This window comes from Ovis canadensis, chromosome 1 (assembly GCF_042477335.2).
Source record: "Ovis canadensis isolate MfBH-ARS-UI-01 breed Bighorn chromosome 1, ARS-UI_OviCan_v2, whole genome shotgun sequence".
NCBI classification, from domain to species: domain Eukaryota; kingdom Metazoa; phylum Chordata; class Mammalia; order Artiodactyla; family Bovidae; genus Ovis; species Ovis canadensis.
In genome coordinates, this window is record NC_091245.1 from 11,431,495 (window position 1) to 11,447,465 (window position 15,971).

Genomic DNA, 15,971 nt, shown 5'->3' on the forward strand with positions numbered 1-15,971 from the left:
ATACCAGAGTAAATAGGCTGGTTAGCAGCCATTTAGTCTTTTTTTTTTTTAAAGAAAATCCTTTTTAAAAAAAAATGTTTGTGTTAGTTGCTCAGTTCAGGCGCTCAGTCGTGTCCGACTCTTTGCGACCCCATGAATTGCAGCACGCCTGTCCATCACCAACTTGTTGTGTCCAACTCTTTTGTGACCCCATGGACTGTAGCCTGTCAGGCTCCTCTGTCCATAGAATTCTCCAGGCAAGGGTACTGGAGAGGGTTGCCATTTCCTTCTCCAGGGGATCTTCCCTGGCCCAGGGATCAAACCCAGGTCTCCCACATTGCAGGCAGATTCTTTACCAACTGAGCCACCAGGGAAGCCCCCCTTTAAAAAAACACTTATTTTTATTTATTTATTTGGCTGCACCGGGTCGTAATTGTGGCATGTGAGATCTTCATTGCAGCAGGCTCACTCTTAGTTGTGCAAACTCTTAATTGTGAACGTGGAATCTAGTTCCCTGACCACGGATTGAACCCAGGCCCCCTGCTTTGGGAACGCTAAGTCTTAGCCACTGGACCACCAGGGAAGTCCCGCAGCCATATAGTCTCGTCCAAAACATCCATCAGATATTTGGTCCATGTCAAAAGGTCCCTGAAATTTGGTCCTGTTCAAAACGTCTGTGAACATATTCAGCCCATGCCAGATTTTTGTTTCGGACAGAGCTAAATATCAAGGCCCTCTTGGTGTGGACCAAATGTTTCATGGATGTTTTGGACAGGACCAAATGTCCTGCAAGGAGTAGGCTTATTGCATGACAAGCACTGTTCTAAATAGTCTGTGTGTACTTATTCACTTAATATGATGGTTTTTGTGGTGGGTTTTATGATTGTAAAACCCTACAAATGAAGAAATAGATATGAGAGAGTAAGTAACTTGTCCAAGGTCGCACAACTCTGCCATTTAATCCTTGTGTGACCAGGGGCAACTTACTTGCCATTATGAATTTTTATTTTTTTCTCTTTGAGAAAAATTATTGCGCTGCTTGTCTCACAGGTTGTTGTGAAGATTAAGTGAGAATAGAGGTGAAAGTATGTTTTCTTACTGTAAAATTTTATGGTTATATTTTAAGAATGTAAGATAAGAAATTGCCTTCTTAGTCTGAAAATATACTATTCTTAAGTCAACTTTTTATAACTGGGAATGTATGAAACTCTATTTCTCCATCAGTTTTTTGCAATTGCATGACTTAGTTTGAAAACATGTGACTTTCCCACGGATTTCATTTGTGATAGTGTTAATGCCTTAGCTTTTTGTGTGTTGTTGTTTAGTTGCTAAGTTGTGTCAGATTCTTAGTGACCACACAGACTGTAGCCTACCAGGCTCCTCTGTCCGTGGGATGTCCCAGGCGAGAATACTGGAGAGGGTTGCCATTTCCTTCTGCAGGGCATCTTCTCCATCCCAGTGATCTAACCTGTGTCTCTTGCATTGGCAGGTGGGTTCTTTACTGCTAAGCCACTAGGGAAGCCCCAGTGCCTTAGCTATTGTGATTTATTTTGACTTTTAAGATACAGTTCACACACATGGGCTCACTAATGTTGGTGAGACATAGCACCTGATTTTTCATTGACTTTAGCATTCCAGAGTCTCACAGATTCAATTCTATCCATCTTAAACAGTAGATTCTAGTTTCCCCACATCTGCATTCATCTTAGATCCTGCAGACAGTGTGATCTGGTGTATATGACAAAACACTGTTCATGTTTGGTTGAGAGAAAGGCTTTCATTCTAAAAAGAAAGGAACTACACTAGTAATGGAATGGGGATATTTTATGCGAGGAGGAGATTTTATGATGCTCCTTCTTTATACTACTTGGAAGCAGTTTGGCATATAATATGACATTAGAAGGACTCAAGCTGAAGCTCCACTACTTTGGCCACCTGATGCAAAGAGCCAGCTCATTGGAAAAGACCCTGATGCTGGGAATGATTGAGGGCAGGAGGAGAAGGGGACGACAGAGGATGAGATGGTTGGATGGCATCACCGACTCAATGGACATGAGTTTGAGCAAGCTGCAGGAGATAGAAAAGGACAGGGAAGCCTAGTGTGCTGCAGTCATGGGTTCGCAAAGAGTCGGACATGACTGAGTGACTGAACAACGGGGCAGAATAATAAATTACTAGCATTAGTCAAAGGAGTTGCCTTAGTCTGTTGACTATGATGCATCTTAGATTTATTGATCCTCAGATGTCTGCCCACTCTCTTTTCCAAAACCAGTGTACTTGCATAAGGATGCATATTTGATAACAAACTTATAATCGTTCAGTTATGAACATGCCAAATTTAGATACCTAAGATAGGCTACTCTTATAAAGTTCTACTTATCATAAGAGAGGATTTTCGAAAGCAAGAATTTGAGAAGGTGCTGCAAATTTTCTTCTCTTTCCTTTTATTCCCTCCTTTTTTGTTGTCATCCTGTGATTGCTTTTGTTCACTTGCTGTTTTGTTTTGTTTTCTTTGAATTACTTGAATCTGTAACTTTAACTCTTGCTTTTTCCAAAGAATTTTGATCCTCATATTCCAGGCAGAACTGGCCTGGGTCATCTTTTTCTTTTTTTGCTCTGAGCCATTTTTAAACTCTTTATTGACTTTGTTACAGTATTGCTGGCATCTTAGCTCCCCAACTAGGAATCGAACCCATACCCTCTGGGTTGGGTTCTCCAGGAACCCAAGTCTCAAGACTTCTCCAGGAAGTCTTAACTGTTGGACTACCAGGGAGGTCCTCCAAGAAGTTTTGACCTGAATTTAGATAATTAAGTTATAGTGACAGTTTCCTGTTCACCACCATTTCTCAGAGCTAACCTCCACTGTCTCCATTACTGTTAAGGGAGGTAGTAGATACAATGGTGCGGCACTTCAAGATGCAAATATTTGGTGATCGGCAGCCTGGCTATGATGGCAAAAGAAACATGTACACAGCACATCCACTGCCAATTGGACGGGATAGGGTAAGTGTTAACAGCAAGAAACATTTATTAAACTTAGGTCATTTAGTAGTAATTACATAGGGCAAAGATGTTTCCCTTTCTAATGATAATTCAATTCTTAAAGCTATTTCTCATGGTGATGATAGATTTGTTATTCTGTACATATTCTCTTGTTTTTAAATTAATCAATAATTGACTGTTAGAATTTAGGTTGATTATTTCCATAAACTGTGGAAAATTCTTCAAGAGATGGGAATACCAGACCACCTGACCTGCCTCCTGAAAAATCTGTATACAGGTCAAGAAGCAACAGTTAGAACCTAGACATAGAATAACAGACTGGTTCCAAATCGGGAAAGGAGTATGTCAAGGCTGTATATTGTCACCCTACTTATTTAACTTATATGCAGAGTACATCATGAGAAACGCTGGGCTGGAAGAAGCACAAGCTGGAATCAAGATTGCTGGGAGAAATATCAATAACCTCAGATTTGCAGATGACACCACCCTTATGGCAGAAAGCGAAGAAGAACTAAAGAGCCTCTTGATGAAAGTGAAAGAGGAGAGTGAAAAAGTTGGCTTAAAGTTCAACATTCAGAAAATGAAGATCATGGCATCCGGTCCCATCACTCTATGGCAAATAGATGGGGAAACAATGGAAACAATGACAGACTTTGTGTTTTTTTGGGCGGCGTTGAGGGGGGGCGGGTAGGGGGGGCTCCAAAATCACTGCAGATGGTGACTGCAGCCATGAAATTAAAAGATGCTTACTCCTTGGAAGAAACATTATGACCAACCTAGACAGCGTATTAAAAAGCAGAGACATAACTTTGCCGACAAAGGTCCATCTAGTCAAAGCTATGGATTTTCCAGTAGTCATGTATGGATGTGAGAGTTGGACTATAAAGAAATCTGAGTGCCGAAGAATTGATGGTTTTGAACTGTGGTCTTGGAGAAGACTCTTGAGAGTCCCTTGGACTGCAAGGAGATCCAACCAGTCCATCCTAAAGGAAATCAGTCCTGGGTATTCATTGGAAAGACTGATGTTGAAGGTGAAACTCCAATACTTTGGCCACCTGATGCGAAGAACCGACTCATTTGAAAAGACCCTGATGCTGGGAAAGATTGAAGGTGGGAGGAGAAGGGGACGACAGAAGGAGATGGTTGGATGGCATCACCGACTTGATGGACATGAGTTTGAATAAGCTCCTGGAACTGCTAATGGACAGGAAAGCCTGGTGTGCTGCAGTCCGTGGGGTCGCAAAGAGTCAGACACGACTGAGTGACTGAACTGAACTAATTTCATCTTTACACATGTTCCAACTTTCTCACAGTGTGAAAGTGCCACCTGAATCTGAACAGTAGAATTTTTATTACTTGTAAAATATTGTGTAACACTCACTTATGAAAATATTTATAATACCACATAAACTTTTAAGACATTTGCTCTTAAAATTTAAAAGCAATACATAATTATATACTCGTTATAAACTTATTCAGACAATCTGGAAATGTTATGGTTTCCTGCTTCCCCACCTGCTCGCATCCTCAATCCCATTTTCATTTTCAAAGGAAACTACTGTCATAGTCCAGTATGTGTCCTTTCGGGTATTTTTATGTGCGTTAGCTATTTATACATGTTTGTTGTTGTTGTTTAGTCGCTAAGAGGTGTCTCACTCTTTTGCTACCGCAAGGGCTGTAGCCCGCCAGGCTCCTCTGTCCGTGGGATTTCCCAGGCAAGAATACTGGAGTAGGTTGCCATTTCCTTCTCCAGGGGATAGTCCCGGCCAGGGATCAGACCTGTGTTTCCTGCATTGCAGGTGGATTCTTTACCACCGAGCCACCAGGGAAGCCCATTTCTGCATGTTTATATATATTATTATTTGTTTGCGTATTGTTCTGTGATTTATTTTTTCATTTTTCACTTAACAATATATCTGGGCGATCTTTCCATCTCTGTACATTTACACCTATCTATCATACTTAAAAAATTTTTTTTATTGTGGTTAAATAATATATAACATAAAATTTACCATTTTAAGTGTACAATTCAGTGGCATTAAATATATTCATATTGTTATGCAACCATGACCATTATCCACTCTGGTAACCACTGTTCTACTTCCAGTCTTTATGAATTTTTTCTAGGTACCTCATGTAAGAGGAATCATACAATGTTTGTCATTTTACGTCTGGCTATTTCACATAGCATAATGTTTTTAAGGTTCATCTATGTTATAGCATCTACTTTATTTTTAACTATTACATAATATTCAATATTAAATTATCCCCCTACTGATGGAGCATAGGTTGTTTCCAATGTTTAGCAATTACAGGAAGTGTTAGATCTGCTTATAGGTATACTATATTGACTATTCCTGGAGTCTCTCAGCCTTTGTAAATGTGTCTGTGTATGTATTTTTCCTTAGGTTGATATGGAAGTGACCCTTCCAGGTGAGGGTAAAGACCAAACCTTTAAAGTGTCTGTTCAGTGGGTGTCAGTTGTGAGCCTTCAGTTACTTTTAGAAGCTTTGGCCGGACACTTGAATGAAGTCCCAGATGACTCAGTTCAAGCACTTGATGTTATCACAAGACACCTTCCCTCCATGAGGTCAGTCTGAATTCTCTGCCACAAATGTCAGACTTTTGTTGGTAGGTTGCATCGGTGCCCATGACTTTATGCCCATGCATAAATCACAGCTCAAACTTGAACCTAGTTTGCAAAGTTAAGAGTGAAATGAAAGATCCTTTCAAGTTTTTATTGTGAAACATGCAAATTCTTGTTTCTTCAGGTACACTCCGGTGGGTCGCTCCTTTTTCTCACCTCCTGAAGGTTACTACCACCCTCTGGGAGGGGGCAGGGAGGTTTGGTTTGGCTTTCATCAGTCTGTGAGACCTGCCATGTGGAATATGATGCTCAATATTGATGGTAGGATGGAACTCCGTTACCGTTTACTCTTTGGGCTGGTTTTTGGTCTTTTCCCTTTCCCTGAAGCTAAGTATCCTTCTCTGTTTTAGTATCTGCAACTGCTTTCTACCGGGCTCAGCCTATCATTGAGTTCATGTGTGAAGTTTTAGACATTCAGAACATCAATGAACAAACCAAACCTCTAACAGACTCCCAGCGTGTCAAGTTTACCAAAGAAATCAGAGGTAGGTATTTGCATCATTGTGATCTTGGTTAGGCAGCTCAGTGTGGTCCAAGGAGCATTGTCTCATAGTCAGACACCCTAGGGCTTCCATCCCATTCCTTCCAGTTCTATCACTGGGGCTTTGGGCAAGTTACTTAACCACTGTAAGCCTTAGTGTATTCATGTCTAAGGTAAAAATAATGATATGAATCTTGTAAGGTTGCTGTGAGAATTAAATGCAACTGGGTGTATAAACTTCTAGCACCCATCAGGCACTTAGTAACTGTTACTTTTATTCACTTGAAAACCTCCATTTTAATAAAATGGAAGGACTGAAATGTCTCATGGGTGCCCACTCCTTCTGTGATGTTCCCCCAGTGTTCTCTGACTGGGGCAGAGATGGATACCCCTGGTGTTCGCCTGTATGTGTGTGTGTGGGAGTGTGTGTGTTTCCCTAGGTGTCTAACTTCACATGCTGTTCTTGCTCCCCTTCCCCCATCCCTCATCTCCTTGCATTCCCCTGTGTCTTCCTCTGCCCTCTGGGGTTCAGGGTGGCCCTCCTCCTGGCTTCCTGGAGAAGCCGAGAGAAGGATCAGGATGAGAGAGTCTCAGATTTCTAAGATTTCTCAGATTAATACAATAATACAAGTTTGTTTATTCTCAGAATTTCTTAGCTTTACTTGTTAGCTATCTCTTCTCATTATGCCATAAGCTTCATTAGGGCTACCTCTAGGTCTAAGACTTAAGTCAGCACTAAACCATGATTGATGCATGATATATATTTATTGAATGAAGTAATACACTAAAGTAGGTTGCTAGTCTTCACTCATCTGGGTTCTAATTCTTTCTGCTTGGCTGAGGCTTTTTTGCACATGCATGATGAAATTGTTCCCATGTTTGCAAACTTTGTCTTGTACAATGTCATGCCTTTCTAAAGAAAACCTTCAAATCTTTTTTTGTGTGTGGTCACTATGATTTTAATTAATACTGATGTTTTGATTTTTTTTTTTTAACTTCAGGTCTGAAAGTTGAGGTGACCCATTGTGGACAGATGAAACGAAAATATCGAGTGTGTAATGTGACCAGACGGCCAGCCAGTCATCAAACGTATGTTAACCACATCTAAAATTGTACCATTACATTTTTTGTATCGAAGGAAGCTACTATAATAATTTGAGAAATTGGTGTCCCATTTTAGCACTAGTGGTAAAGAACCCACCTGCCAATGCAGGAGACACAAGAGACATGGGTTCAATCCCTGGGCCAGGAAGATCCCCTGAAGGAGGGCATGGCAGCCCACTCCAGAAGAATTCCATGGACAGAGGAGCCTGGAGGGCTACAATCCAAAGTGTCACAAAGAGTCGGACACAGCTGAAGTGACTTAGCAGGCACGCACACATTATAATTAAAAAAACTCACCCAGATCTTCATTTTAAACACCAAAGCTTTTAAAAAGCTTTTAAATGTTTTTGATAGAAATACTAATAAAATGTATTTCTTGCCTTTAAAATATGCTGAACATAGATCAACTTTCATATAATGGTGCAGGGTCATCGTTATAAACATCATTTATTCTAGGGTTGTAATTCTCAGTGCATGGCCCAAAAGGATCTAAAGAGCTATATGTCATAAAAGCTGTCATGGGAAGATATATATTGCTTTGAGTTTTATGTGGATTTTTCTCCCCTCTTTTGTAGCTAACTGTCATTTCTTCCGGCTGTCAGTGTGTATGGCATGCCTCCAGCAGCAGATTCATTTATACTTCCTCAATTTCATTTTTCTAATCACCTAACTTCTAATCCACTGTGAACTGTGCCTAACGAGAAAATATATATGAAAGTGCTTTTTAAATTACCATATATGTAAGTTTTATTCTTGTAATCAAGATCATTAAACTCATGTCTGGCATAAATATAAATATTGGCTTTTCTAAGAGCATGAACTTAACTATGTTAACTTTACATTATTTTACATACTTACTAAGAAGACTTTTTCAAACAAGTGTAATCAAAATCACCTACATGACTTTGCTCTAGATAACTGAAATTTTAGAGTGGCCTCTGGATAAATGTAGTATATCAATTCAGTCTGATTTGAACATGTTCTTCAGTATGAACTCATGTACATGTCACATGAATTTCTTGTTATAAAGTGATATTCTATTTATTCTTTGTGTTATACCATTGAATGCATTCTCTAGGGAAAATAAAAGTCACTATAGCATTTGTTATAGTGAAAGATTTATAGCATTTTTTAAAAAATCCTGTCTTTTTTCATTATTTATTTACTGCATGTTACCCTATAAGGATGGGCTTCCCTGGTGGCTCAGCGGTAAAGAATCTGGTTGCAATACAGGAGACCTGGGTTTGATCCCTGGGTTGGGAAGATCCCCTGGAGGAGGGTTTTCCACCCACTCCAGTATTCTTGCCTGGAGAATTTCATGGACAGAGCAGCCTGCTGGGCTGCAGTCCATGTGATCGCAAAGAGTCAGACACAACTGAGTGACTAAGCACAGCACAGCACACCCTCTAAGAATAATTAAACTTATAGAACTATATAATGTTTGCTTAAAAACTGAAAGCACATAGATTTAAATATCACATAGATGATCCTCACTGCATTATTACTTTGTGGGGCATTAACAGTTAAAAAACAAGATTTAAGTTATAACTGTGCCAAGTTGTTTGAGATAATTTGTCTCGTGGAAGAGCCAAATAAAAAGTCTTTTAAATCACATTCTCCAGTTTGTATCAAGTATCTTGACATGGTCTCAAGTTCATGTATTTGGTTTTGTGGACTCCGAATCGACATATATTTGTCCTGGTTTGGGGATCTGAAAATGTGGCCCCAGTAACTATGCTGCACTCATTTTACCAGTTCTCTTAAGCAATTAAAACTCATAAGTGGATGGTCCAGGACTGTATTTGCATTAACTCATCTCTAAGAAGTCAGCAAGAGGGACTTGCTGGTGGTCCAGTGGTTAAGACTCCATGCTCCCAATACAGGGGGCCCAGGTTTGATGCCTGGTCAGGGAACTGCATGCTGCAACTAAGACCCGTGCAGCCAAAAAAAAAAAAAAAAGCCAGCAAGAGATTGTATTTATATTGATAAATGTTAACTGATCTTTAGTGAATCTGTGTATTTTCTGGTTCTGCAGCTTCTCAATTTAAGTTCTTTTTCCCTTTTAATTAAATTTTTTTCTCATCCTAGCTTCAACAAACAAACATGGAAAATTCCAAGACAGTCGCTGTCTTGATTAAAGACTAAGATGGCTTAAGCGAAAATGGCTAAATAAAGATTGACCTTTGTTTTTTAAGTGATTGGTCAAAGTAGACAATGTTAGTAGGCTTTTGTTTGCTTGCTTAAAAAAAAAAAGAGCTTGAAGAAATTTCTAAAAAGATATTCTCTCTTATAGGTTTCCCTTACAGTTAGAAAATGGTCAAGCTATGGAATGTACAGTAGCTCAATATTTTAAGCAAAAGTACAATCTGCAGCTGAAATACCCCCATCTTCCCTGTCTCCAAGTGGGACAAGAACAAAAGCATACATACTTGCCACTTGAGGTAAGCTAAACTAAATTTTCTTTTCCAGTCTGCCAGTCTCTTGAATGTGTGTTTGTGTGTTTTAAATTCATGTTCTAAACTAGTGATAGAATTTAATATTAATCTCTGAAATATTTTGGATGGGTAACTTCACCTTATAGCAGAATTTTCATTTGTTTGGAAATGGAAGATGTAAGCTGCACTTCAGCAAATCTTAAGATACAGAAGCCCAAGACACAAACTAATTCCTCTTTGCCTCTTGATAGGTTTGTAATATAGTGGCAGGACAGCGATGTATAAAGAAGCTCACAGACAATCAGACTTCCACGATGATCAAGGCCACAGCAAGATCTGCTCCTGACCGACAAGAAGAAATCAGTAGACTGGTCAGTAAGGCATGGTCTTTAAGATAAGCTAGCTTTCAGATTAAAAAAAGAGACAATAGAAAATGCCGGATGGGACACAGTTACTCTTTGGTTTTTATATATGCAGGCTTTCCTGTTCTTTAGGTGAAGAGTAACAGCATGGTGGGTGGACCTGACCCATACCTTAAAGAATTTGGTATTGTTGTCCACAATGAAATGACAGAGCTCACAGGCAGGGTTCTTCCAGCACCAATGCTGCAGTACGGGGGCCGGGTAAGCCTTTTATTTTATTCAACAAGTTTCTTCCAACAATACCACACTAAATTTACCCATTGCTTTGCTCATTGTTGCTTTTTGTCTTTTGACTAATATCAAATAGAGTTTTATGTATCCTCTCATCAACTTTAAAATGGACTTAGATTGTAATGTCTTTTCTCTGTTTCTTTTGTTTGTTTGTTTTAAAGAATAAAACGGTAGCCACACCCAACCAGGGTGTCTGGGACATGCGAGGAAAGCAGTTTTATGCTGGCATTGAAATTAAAGTTTGGGCAGTTGCTTGTTTTGCGCCTCAGAAACAATGTAGGGAAGATTTACTAAAGTGAGTATCTTCATATTTTCGACTTAGTAATATCCCTTGCAGATATGAAAATACCATCTTTATGTGAATGTGCTGTGTACACTGGCACTGAATCCCTGACTCCTATAGTGACACCATCTGGCTATAGGAAAAAGACCCTGTTCTTATAATGAATTGCAAACCTGGGAATTAGCTTAAGAATCTGACTCAGATGCCAACATTTTAGAGCAGAAATCTGTGACTAACAAGGTTGAAGTGGTGCTGATTGGCAATTTCTTGAGTTCTTAGAGATGCTTCCTTTGGGGTTAATTGTACCTTTCCAGATAAGATAAAAACTAGTTCATTTTTAATTATTGTAATTAACTAGGGAGCTTGTCTGACTGCAAGGTCACTGATTCAGATCTTCGGTTCACATCTTACAGATGCGGTTATCTATATAAATGAGGTTAGTGAGCAGGGTGGAAAAATTAACACAGGAAAAGGGAACTAGGGTGAAAGAAAGGAATCCTACAAAATATTGGCAAATGCACCAAAGAAGTTATCCTGAAAACTTTATACATAGACTGGAGTAACTTCTCAAATCCAAAATTTAAACCTTGACTGTGAATTTTGCTTTTTCTTAAAATGATGGTTTCTTTGGCATTGTTATGGAATCAAATCTGTTACGAGTTTGAATATAATCCCAAATATGGTGATTTTGTGACAGAGTGTTACCCACCTATTCTTGTACCTGGCTTGCCAAAATACACGTTACCTGAAATTTTGACCTTGCTTTTATCTTCAGTCCTGAATCACTGACTTGAATGTTTAAAGAAATTCTTTGAACAGGAATGCTATTCTAGGCCCTGAGGCCCAGCTGAGGCATAACTTTTTTTTTTTAATTCCAAATTATAATCTGATAGTTTAGTAATACAGAATCTTCTGCATTATAATTGCAGTGATAGAACTTCTAGGCTGTTTTTGGCAACCAGTTAAAGATGGGCTTTTTTTGTTTGTTTGTTAATAATTTTGGCTAAAAATGTACAAAACTGAAAGAAATATCTTAGAGGGAGCTAAATGCCAAGAATGTGCCCTGAAATGAGAGCACTGTGCCACCGATTCTATTTTAACAGGAGTTTCACGGACCAGCTCCGTAAAATCTCTAAGGATGCAGGAATGCCCATCCAGGGTCAGCCATGTTTCTGCAAATACGCACAAGGTGCTGACAGCGTGGAGCCCATGTTTAAACACCTGAAAATGACATACGTGGGCCTGCAGCTTATAGTGGTTATCTTGCCTGGGAAGACGCCAGTATATGGTATGGACCCCTTTCATGTTGAATGAGGGATGATTTCAAGTAATTGGTGTAGCATTCAGGATAAACTAGCTTATGCTGCAGTCAAAAACAACCCAGAACTCTCAGTGGCTCAAAACAACAAAGGTGTTTTTTTTGCTCTTGCTATGTGCCCATTGAAGGTAAATTGCAGCCTCTGTGCCATGTCATCATATCATTTTCACTCCGGAACCCAGTCACTGTTTGGAACGTTGCTGGCCCCAAGGCAGAGAGAAAACAACTCTGGAGAGTTGCTTTTTTTTTTTTTAACACAGAAAGCCTGGGGAGGTTTTTATTTATTTTGTGTTTTTTTGTGGGGGAGTTGTTTTGGCCACACCCCGAGGCATTTGTGGTCTGTGTTCGACCAGGGTTCAGACCCACGCTCCCTGCATTGGAAGGGTGGAGTCAACCATTCAACCAACAGAGAAGTCTCTGGAGGGTTCTTAGCTTCTGCAATTTCTTGGCCACAGACAACTATATGGCCCACCCAACCTGGGATAGGGGGCAGGAGATGCAGTGGAAATGAGGGCAGTGCAATTCTACCATAGCCCCCAAAGTAGGGAGAACTAGAATGTCTGGTGAGAAGTACTTAGGAGTATCAGGAAGGGGGAGCCTACCACTTCCAGAACAGGAACTGCTTAGTGTGTATCTCTTATAAGAGGAATGATACAAATTTCTTTTGGTTATCATCTAAGCAAAGGCTTTGGAGACTACATAGACCAACGATTTGAACTTTATAAAATGTCTTCAGTTCTCTGTATATTTGTATCTTTTGTTAGTTTCTCTTTTTCTATCGTGTTTAGAGCAGGAAGGGAGTTGGAGGAAGGAAAAGAATCCCTTACAATTCAAAGGGCTGGTGTGTGTACTAAGGAAGGGAAGCTGGGGAGCTTAATTTCTTTGCCCAGACCAGTCCTGTGAGAAAAGGAACCTCGAGACTTTTGAGTGAGTGGTGGCAGGCAGCATGGTGGAACAGAGGAAGTGGGCTGGCTTCCAGGCCTGCAGGAGAGAAGGGAAGGGAGAGGACCTTTCAAAAAAAAAAAAAAAAAATTGCCCTCAGGGTTTAGCAGATAAAAGGACCACATATGAATAGCTGGTAGCACAATGTACAATATATGGTAGGCACTCTGTGAAAGTTAACATGTAGGAGTTTTCCCCCTTTACTTCTAGTATTTTGGCGAATATATCAACATTTACAGTGAATTAATAAACTTATTTTTGTAGCGGAGGTGAAGCGTGTTGGAGATACGCTTCTAGGAATGGCTACACAATGTGTCCAGGTAAAAAATGTAGTGAAGACCTCACCTCAAACCCTTTCCAACCTTTGCCTGAAGATAAACGCAAAGCTTGGAGGAATTAACAACGTGCTTGTACCTCATCAAAGGTAAGATCCTGAACTCTGTGTTTTCCATTTGTTTTTTAAAATCTAACTTACATAATTTACAATAAAACAGATCTGATACACATATGCACTCCTGTAACCCTCATCCAGGTTAAATATAGAACATGTCTGGCTCTTCACCAGGCTTCCTTGTGGCCCCTCTCAGTAGATAACCCCTGAAGGTACCGCTAGACTTCCCTGATTGATGGCTCACAGGAGCCTGGCGGGCCTGGCCCACCACGTGTGTGTATGTATACACAACAAGTAAAATAAATGTAAATTACGTGGTCAAAGTGATAAATACTATGGAGAAAAACAGAATAGGGAAGGAGACGAGCTTTATTCTCTCCCTTAAGTCTCACATCTTGGGGTTTTGGTCCTCGTTTCATGTGCATTCTGCAATTCAGTCTCCATTGTAGAAACCCCAGGATCCTAAGAGAGACTGTTCTGCGCAAGTTCTTCCTTTGGTGGTGGTTTAGTCGCTAAGTTGTGTCTGACTCTTGCAACCCCGTGGACTGTAGCCTGCCAGGCTCCTCTGCCCAGGGGATTCTCCAGGCAAGAATGCTGGAGTGGGTTGCCATTTCCTTCTCCGGGGGATCTTCCCAACCAGGAATCAAACCTGGATGTCCTGCATTGCAGGCAAATTCTTTACTGGCTGAGCTATGAGGGAAGCCCAAGTTTCCCTTTTACACACAGAGATTTTGTTAAATTTGGGTTAGGTTCTTTTCTTGACTCTTTCCTTCCTGCTATTGCAGAAGAACCATGTTGGGCTTCCCTGGTGGCTCAGCTGGTAAAGAATCCACCTGCAATGCAGGAGACCTGGGTTCTATCCCTGGGTTGGGAAGATCCCCTGGAGAAGGGAATGGCTACCCACTCCAATATTCTGACCTGGAGAATTCCATGGACTATCCATGGGGTTGCAAAGAGTTGAACACGACTGAGCAACTTTCACTTTCACCTGACTCTTTCCTTCCTGCTATTATTGCAGGAGAACCATGTTGGCTGCTTTAGTCAATTCAGATTCATGATACTGGGTGGCAGGCACTTGGTGGGCCTTATAAGTCTCTCCCAGTGGGCACACCTTTATTCTCTCTCGTAAGATTGTGTCTGTGATTGTATCTGGTGAGCTTGCTAAATGAAAGCATTTTCATCCATATGTCTGAGTGGCAACGTCTCCTTAAATCTGAGCAGGCCCTCAGTGTTCCAGCAGCCTGTCATCTTCCTGGGAGCAGATGTCACGCACCCCCCAGCAGGCGATGGGAAGAAGCCATCCATCGCGGCTGTGGTTGGCAGTATGGATGGCCACCCCAGCCGGTACTGTGCCACGGTTCGCGTGCAGACCTCTCGCCAGGAGATCTCCCAGGAGCTCCTCTATAGTCAGGAGGTAATCCAGGATCTTACCAACATGGTTCGAGAGCTGCTGATCCAGTTCTACAAATCCACACGCTTCAAACCTACCCGGATCATCTATTACCGTGGAGGGGTGTCCGAGGGACAGATGAAACAGGTAATCTCTTTATCCTCTAGCTTCCCTCTGGGGCATCTACATTTTTTTTCTTTTTTGGTCACACCATGTGGCGTCTGGGATCTTAGTTCCCTGACCAGGGATGAAACCTATGCCCCCTGCATTAGAAGCATGGAGTCTGAACCAGTGGGCCACCAGGAAAATTCCCTCTGGGGCTTCTCAGTGTCTGATGGAACTTCCTCCAATCTACCACTCTGGGTAAATCAGATCTGAGAGATACCTAAGAGACAGGCAAGTTCGCAATTAAACATCATTCCATTTCTAACTCCTAGGTAGCTTGGCCAGAACTAATAGCAATTCGAAAGGCATGTATTAGCTTGGAAGAAGATTACCGGCCAGGAATAACCTATATTGTGGTGCAGAAAAGACATCACACACGACTCTTCTGTGCAGATAAAACAGAAAGGGTAAGAACACATAGGATAAGCTTTATTACCTGATGCAAGTGAATGTGTTTTTGAGTAGGCATACATACAATTTTTTTCTAGAAGCAGAAGTGCTTAGTAATAATTTAGTAAACATACTAAATCCGATTGAGCTTAGATGAGCAATTCTGAATGACACAAGTTTCAAGACTGAATATTTCTCTTATGTGACAGTAATACTGGTTTCTAGAGTTTTTAGAAGGGGAATAAAAAGCATGCCAGGTACACTATGGTGATATAGACAAGCTCCAAAGAGAGGGGTTATTTATTTGGACTTTATTGCCATTTGCTACTTTTTGTTATCAATGTCTAAGGCGTGGGTCTAGGGTATAAAGAAGCATTTCTTTTCCAAATAATTTTACCTCAGTGCAGAGGATTTTTAGGGTATGCCCTTTGAATACTTATGATGTCACACTTACTAATCATGGGCAAGTTAAGTTCTCTAAGCTATAATGGTTCTAACTATAAAGTGTGGTAAATATAATACCTAGCTTCCATGGTTATTAAGGGTTAATTTAGTAAATGAATGTTAATTTTGGGTACAATTTCCAACATTCGATAAAAAAAAAACATTTTGTGTAGCCTATTTATAATCTGATATTAATGTACAAACTGGTAAATTATAGGCACATAGTACTGAGTGACTTTACTCCTGTGGTCTTTCCTGTGACATTACTTTATCTTTTTCAGGTCCCCTCTGACTGACTCCCAGAGAGGCCAGTTCTTTCCATTGCCTAATCTTGTGGTCTTGTGGG

General features: G+C 40.5%; 1 protein-coding gene across 2 annotated transcripts in view; it reads left to right on the plus strand.

Moving 5' to 3' along the window:
* AGO4 (argonaute RISC component 4) overlaps window positions 1-15,971 on the plus strand; it is a 38,504-nt gene that overhangs the window by 9,214 nt on the left and 13,319 nt on the right. Inside the window, exons 3-15 of one of the 2 annotated variants that reach the window (XM_069545904.1) lie at window positions 2,862-2,982; window positions 5,391-5,572; window positions 5,754-5,890; window positions 5,980-6,114; window positions 7,112-7,199; window positions 9,508-9,655; window positions 9,901-10,020; window positions 10,144-10,272; window positions 10,464-10,597; window positions 11,689-11,873; window positions 13,110-13,269; window positions 14,458-14,773; window positions 15,064-15,198. In XM_069545904.1, coding sequence (XP_069402005.1) covers window positions 2,862-2,982; window positions 5,391-5,572; window positions 5,754-5,890; window positions 5,980-6,114; window positions 7,112-7,199; window positions 9,508-9,655; window positions 9,901-10,020; window positions 10,144-10,272; window positions 10,464-10,597; window positions 11,689-11,873; window positions 13,110-13,269; window positions 14,458-14,773; window positions 15,064-15,198 — 1,990 coding nt within the window. The remainder of the gene's footprint in view (window positions 1-2,861; window positions 2,983-5,390; window positions 5,573-5,753; window positions 5,891-5,979; window positions 6,115-7,111; window positions 7,200-9,507; window positions 9,656-9,900; window positions 10,021-10,143; window positions 10,273-10,463; window positions 10,598-11,688; window positions 11,874-13,109; window positions 13,270-14,457; window positions 14,774-15,063; window positions 15,199-15,971) is intronic. The other variant, XM_069545992.1, reaches the window with a different exon arrangement.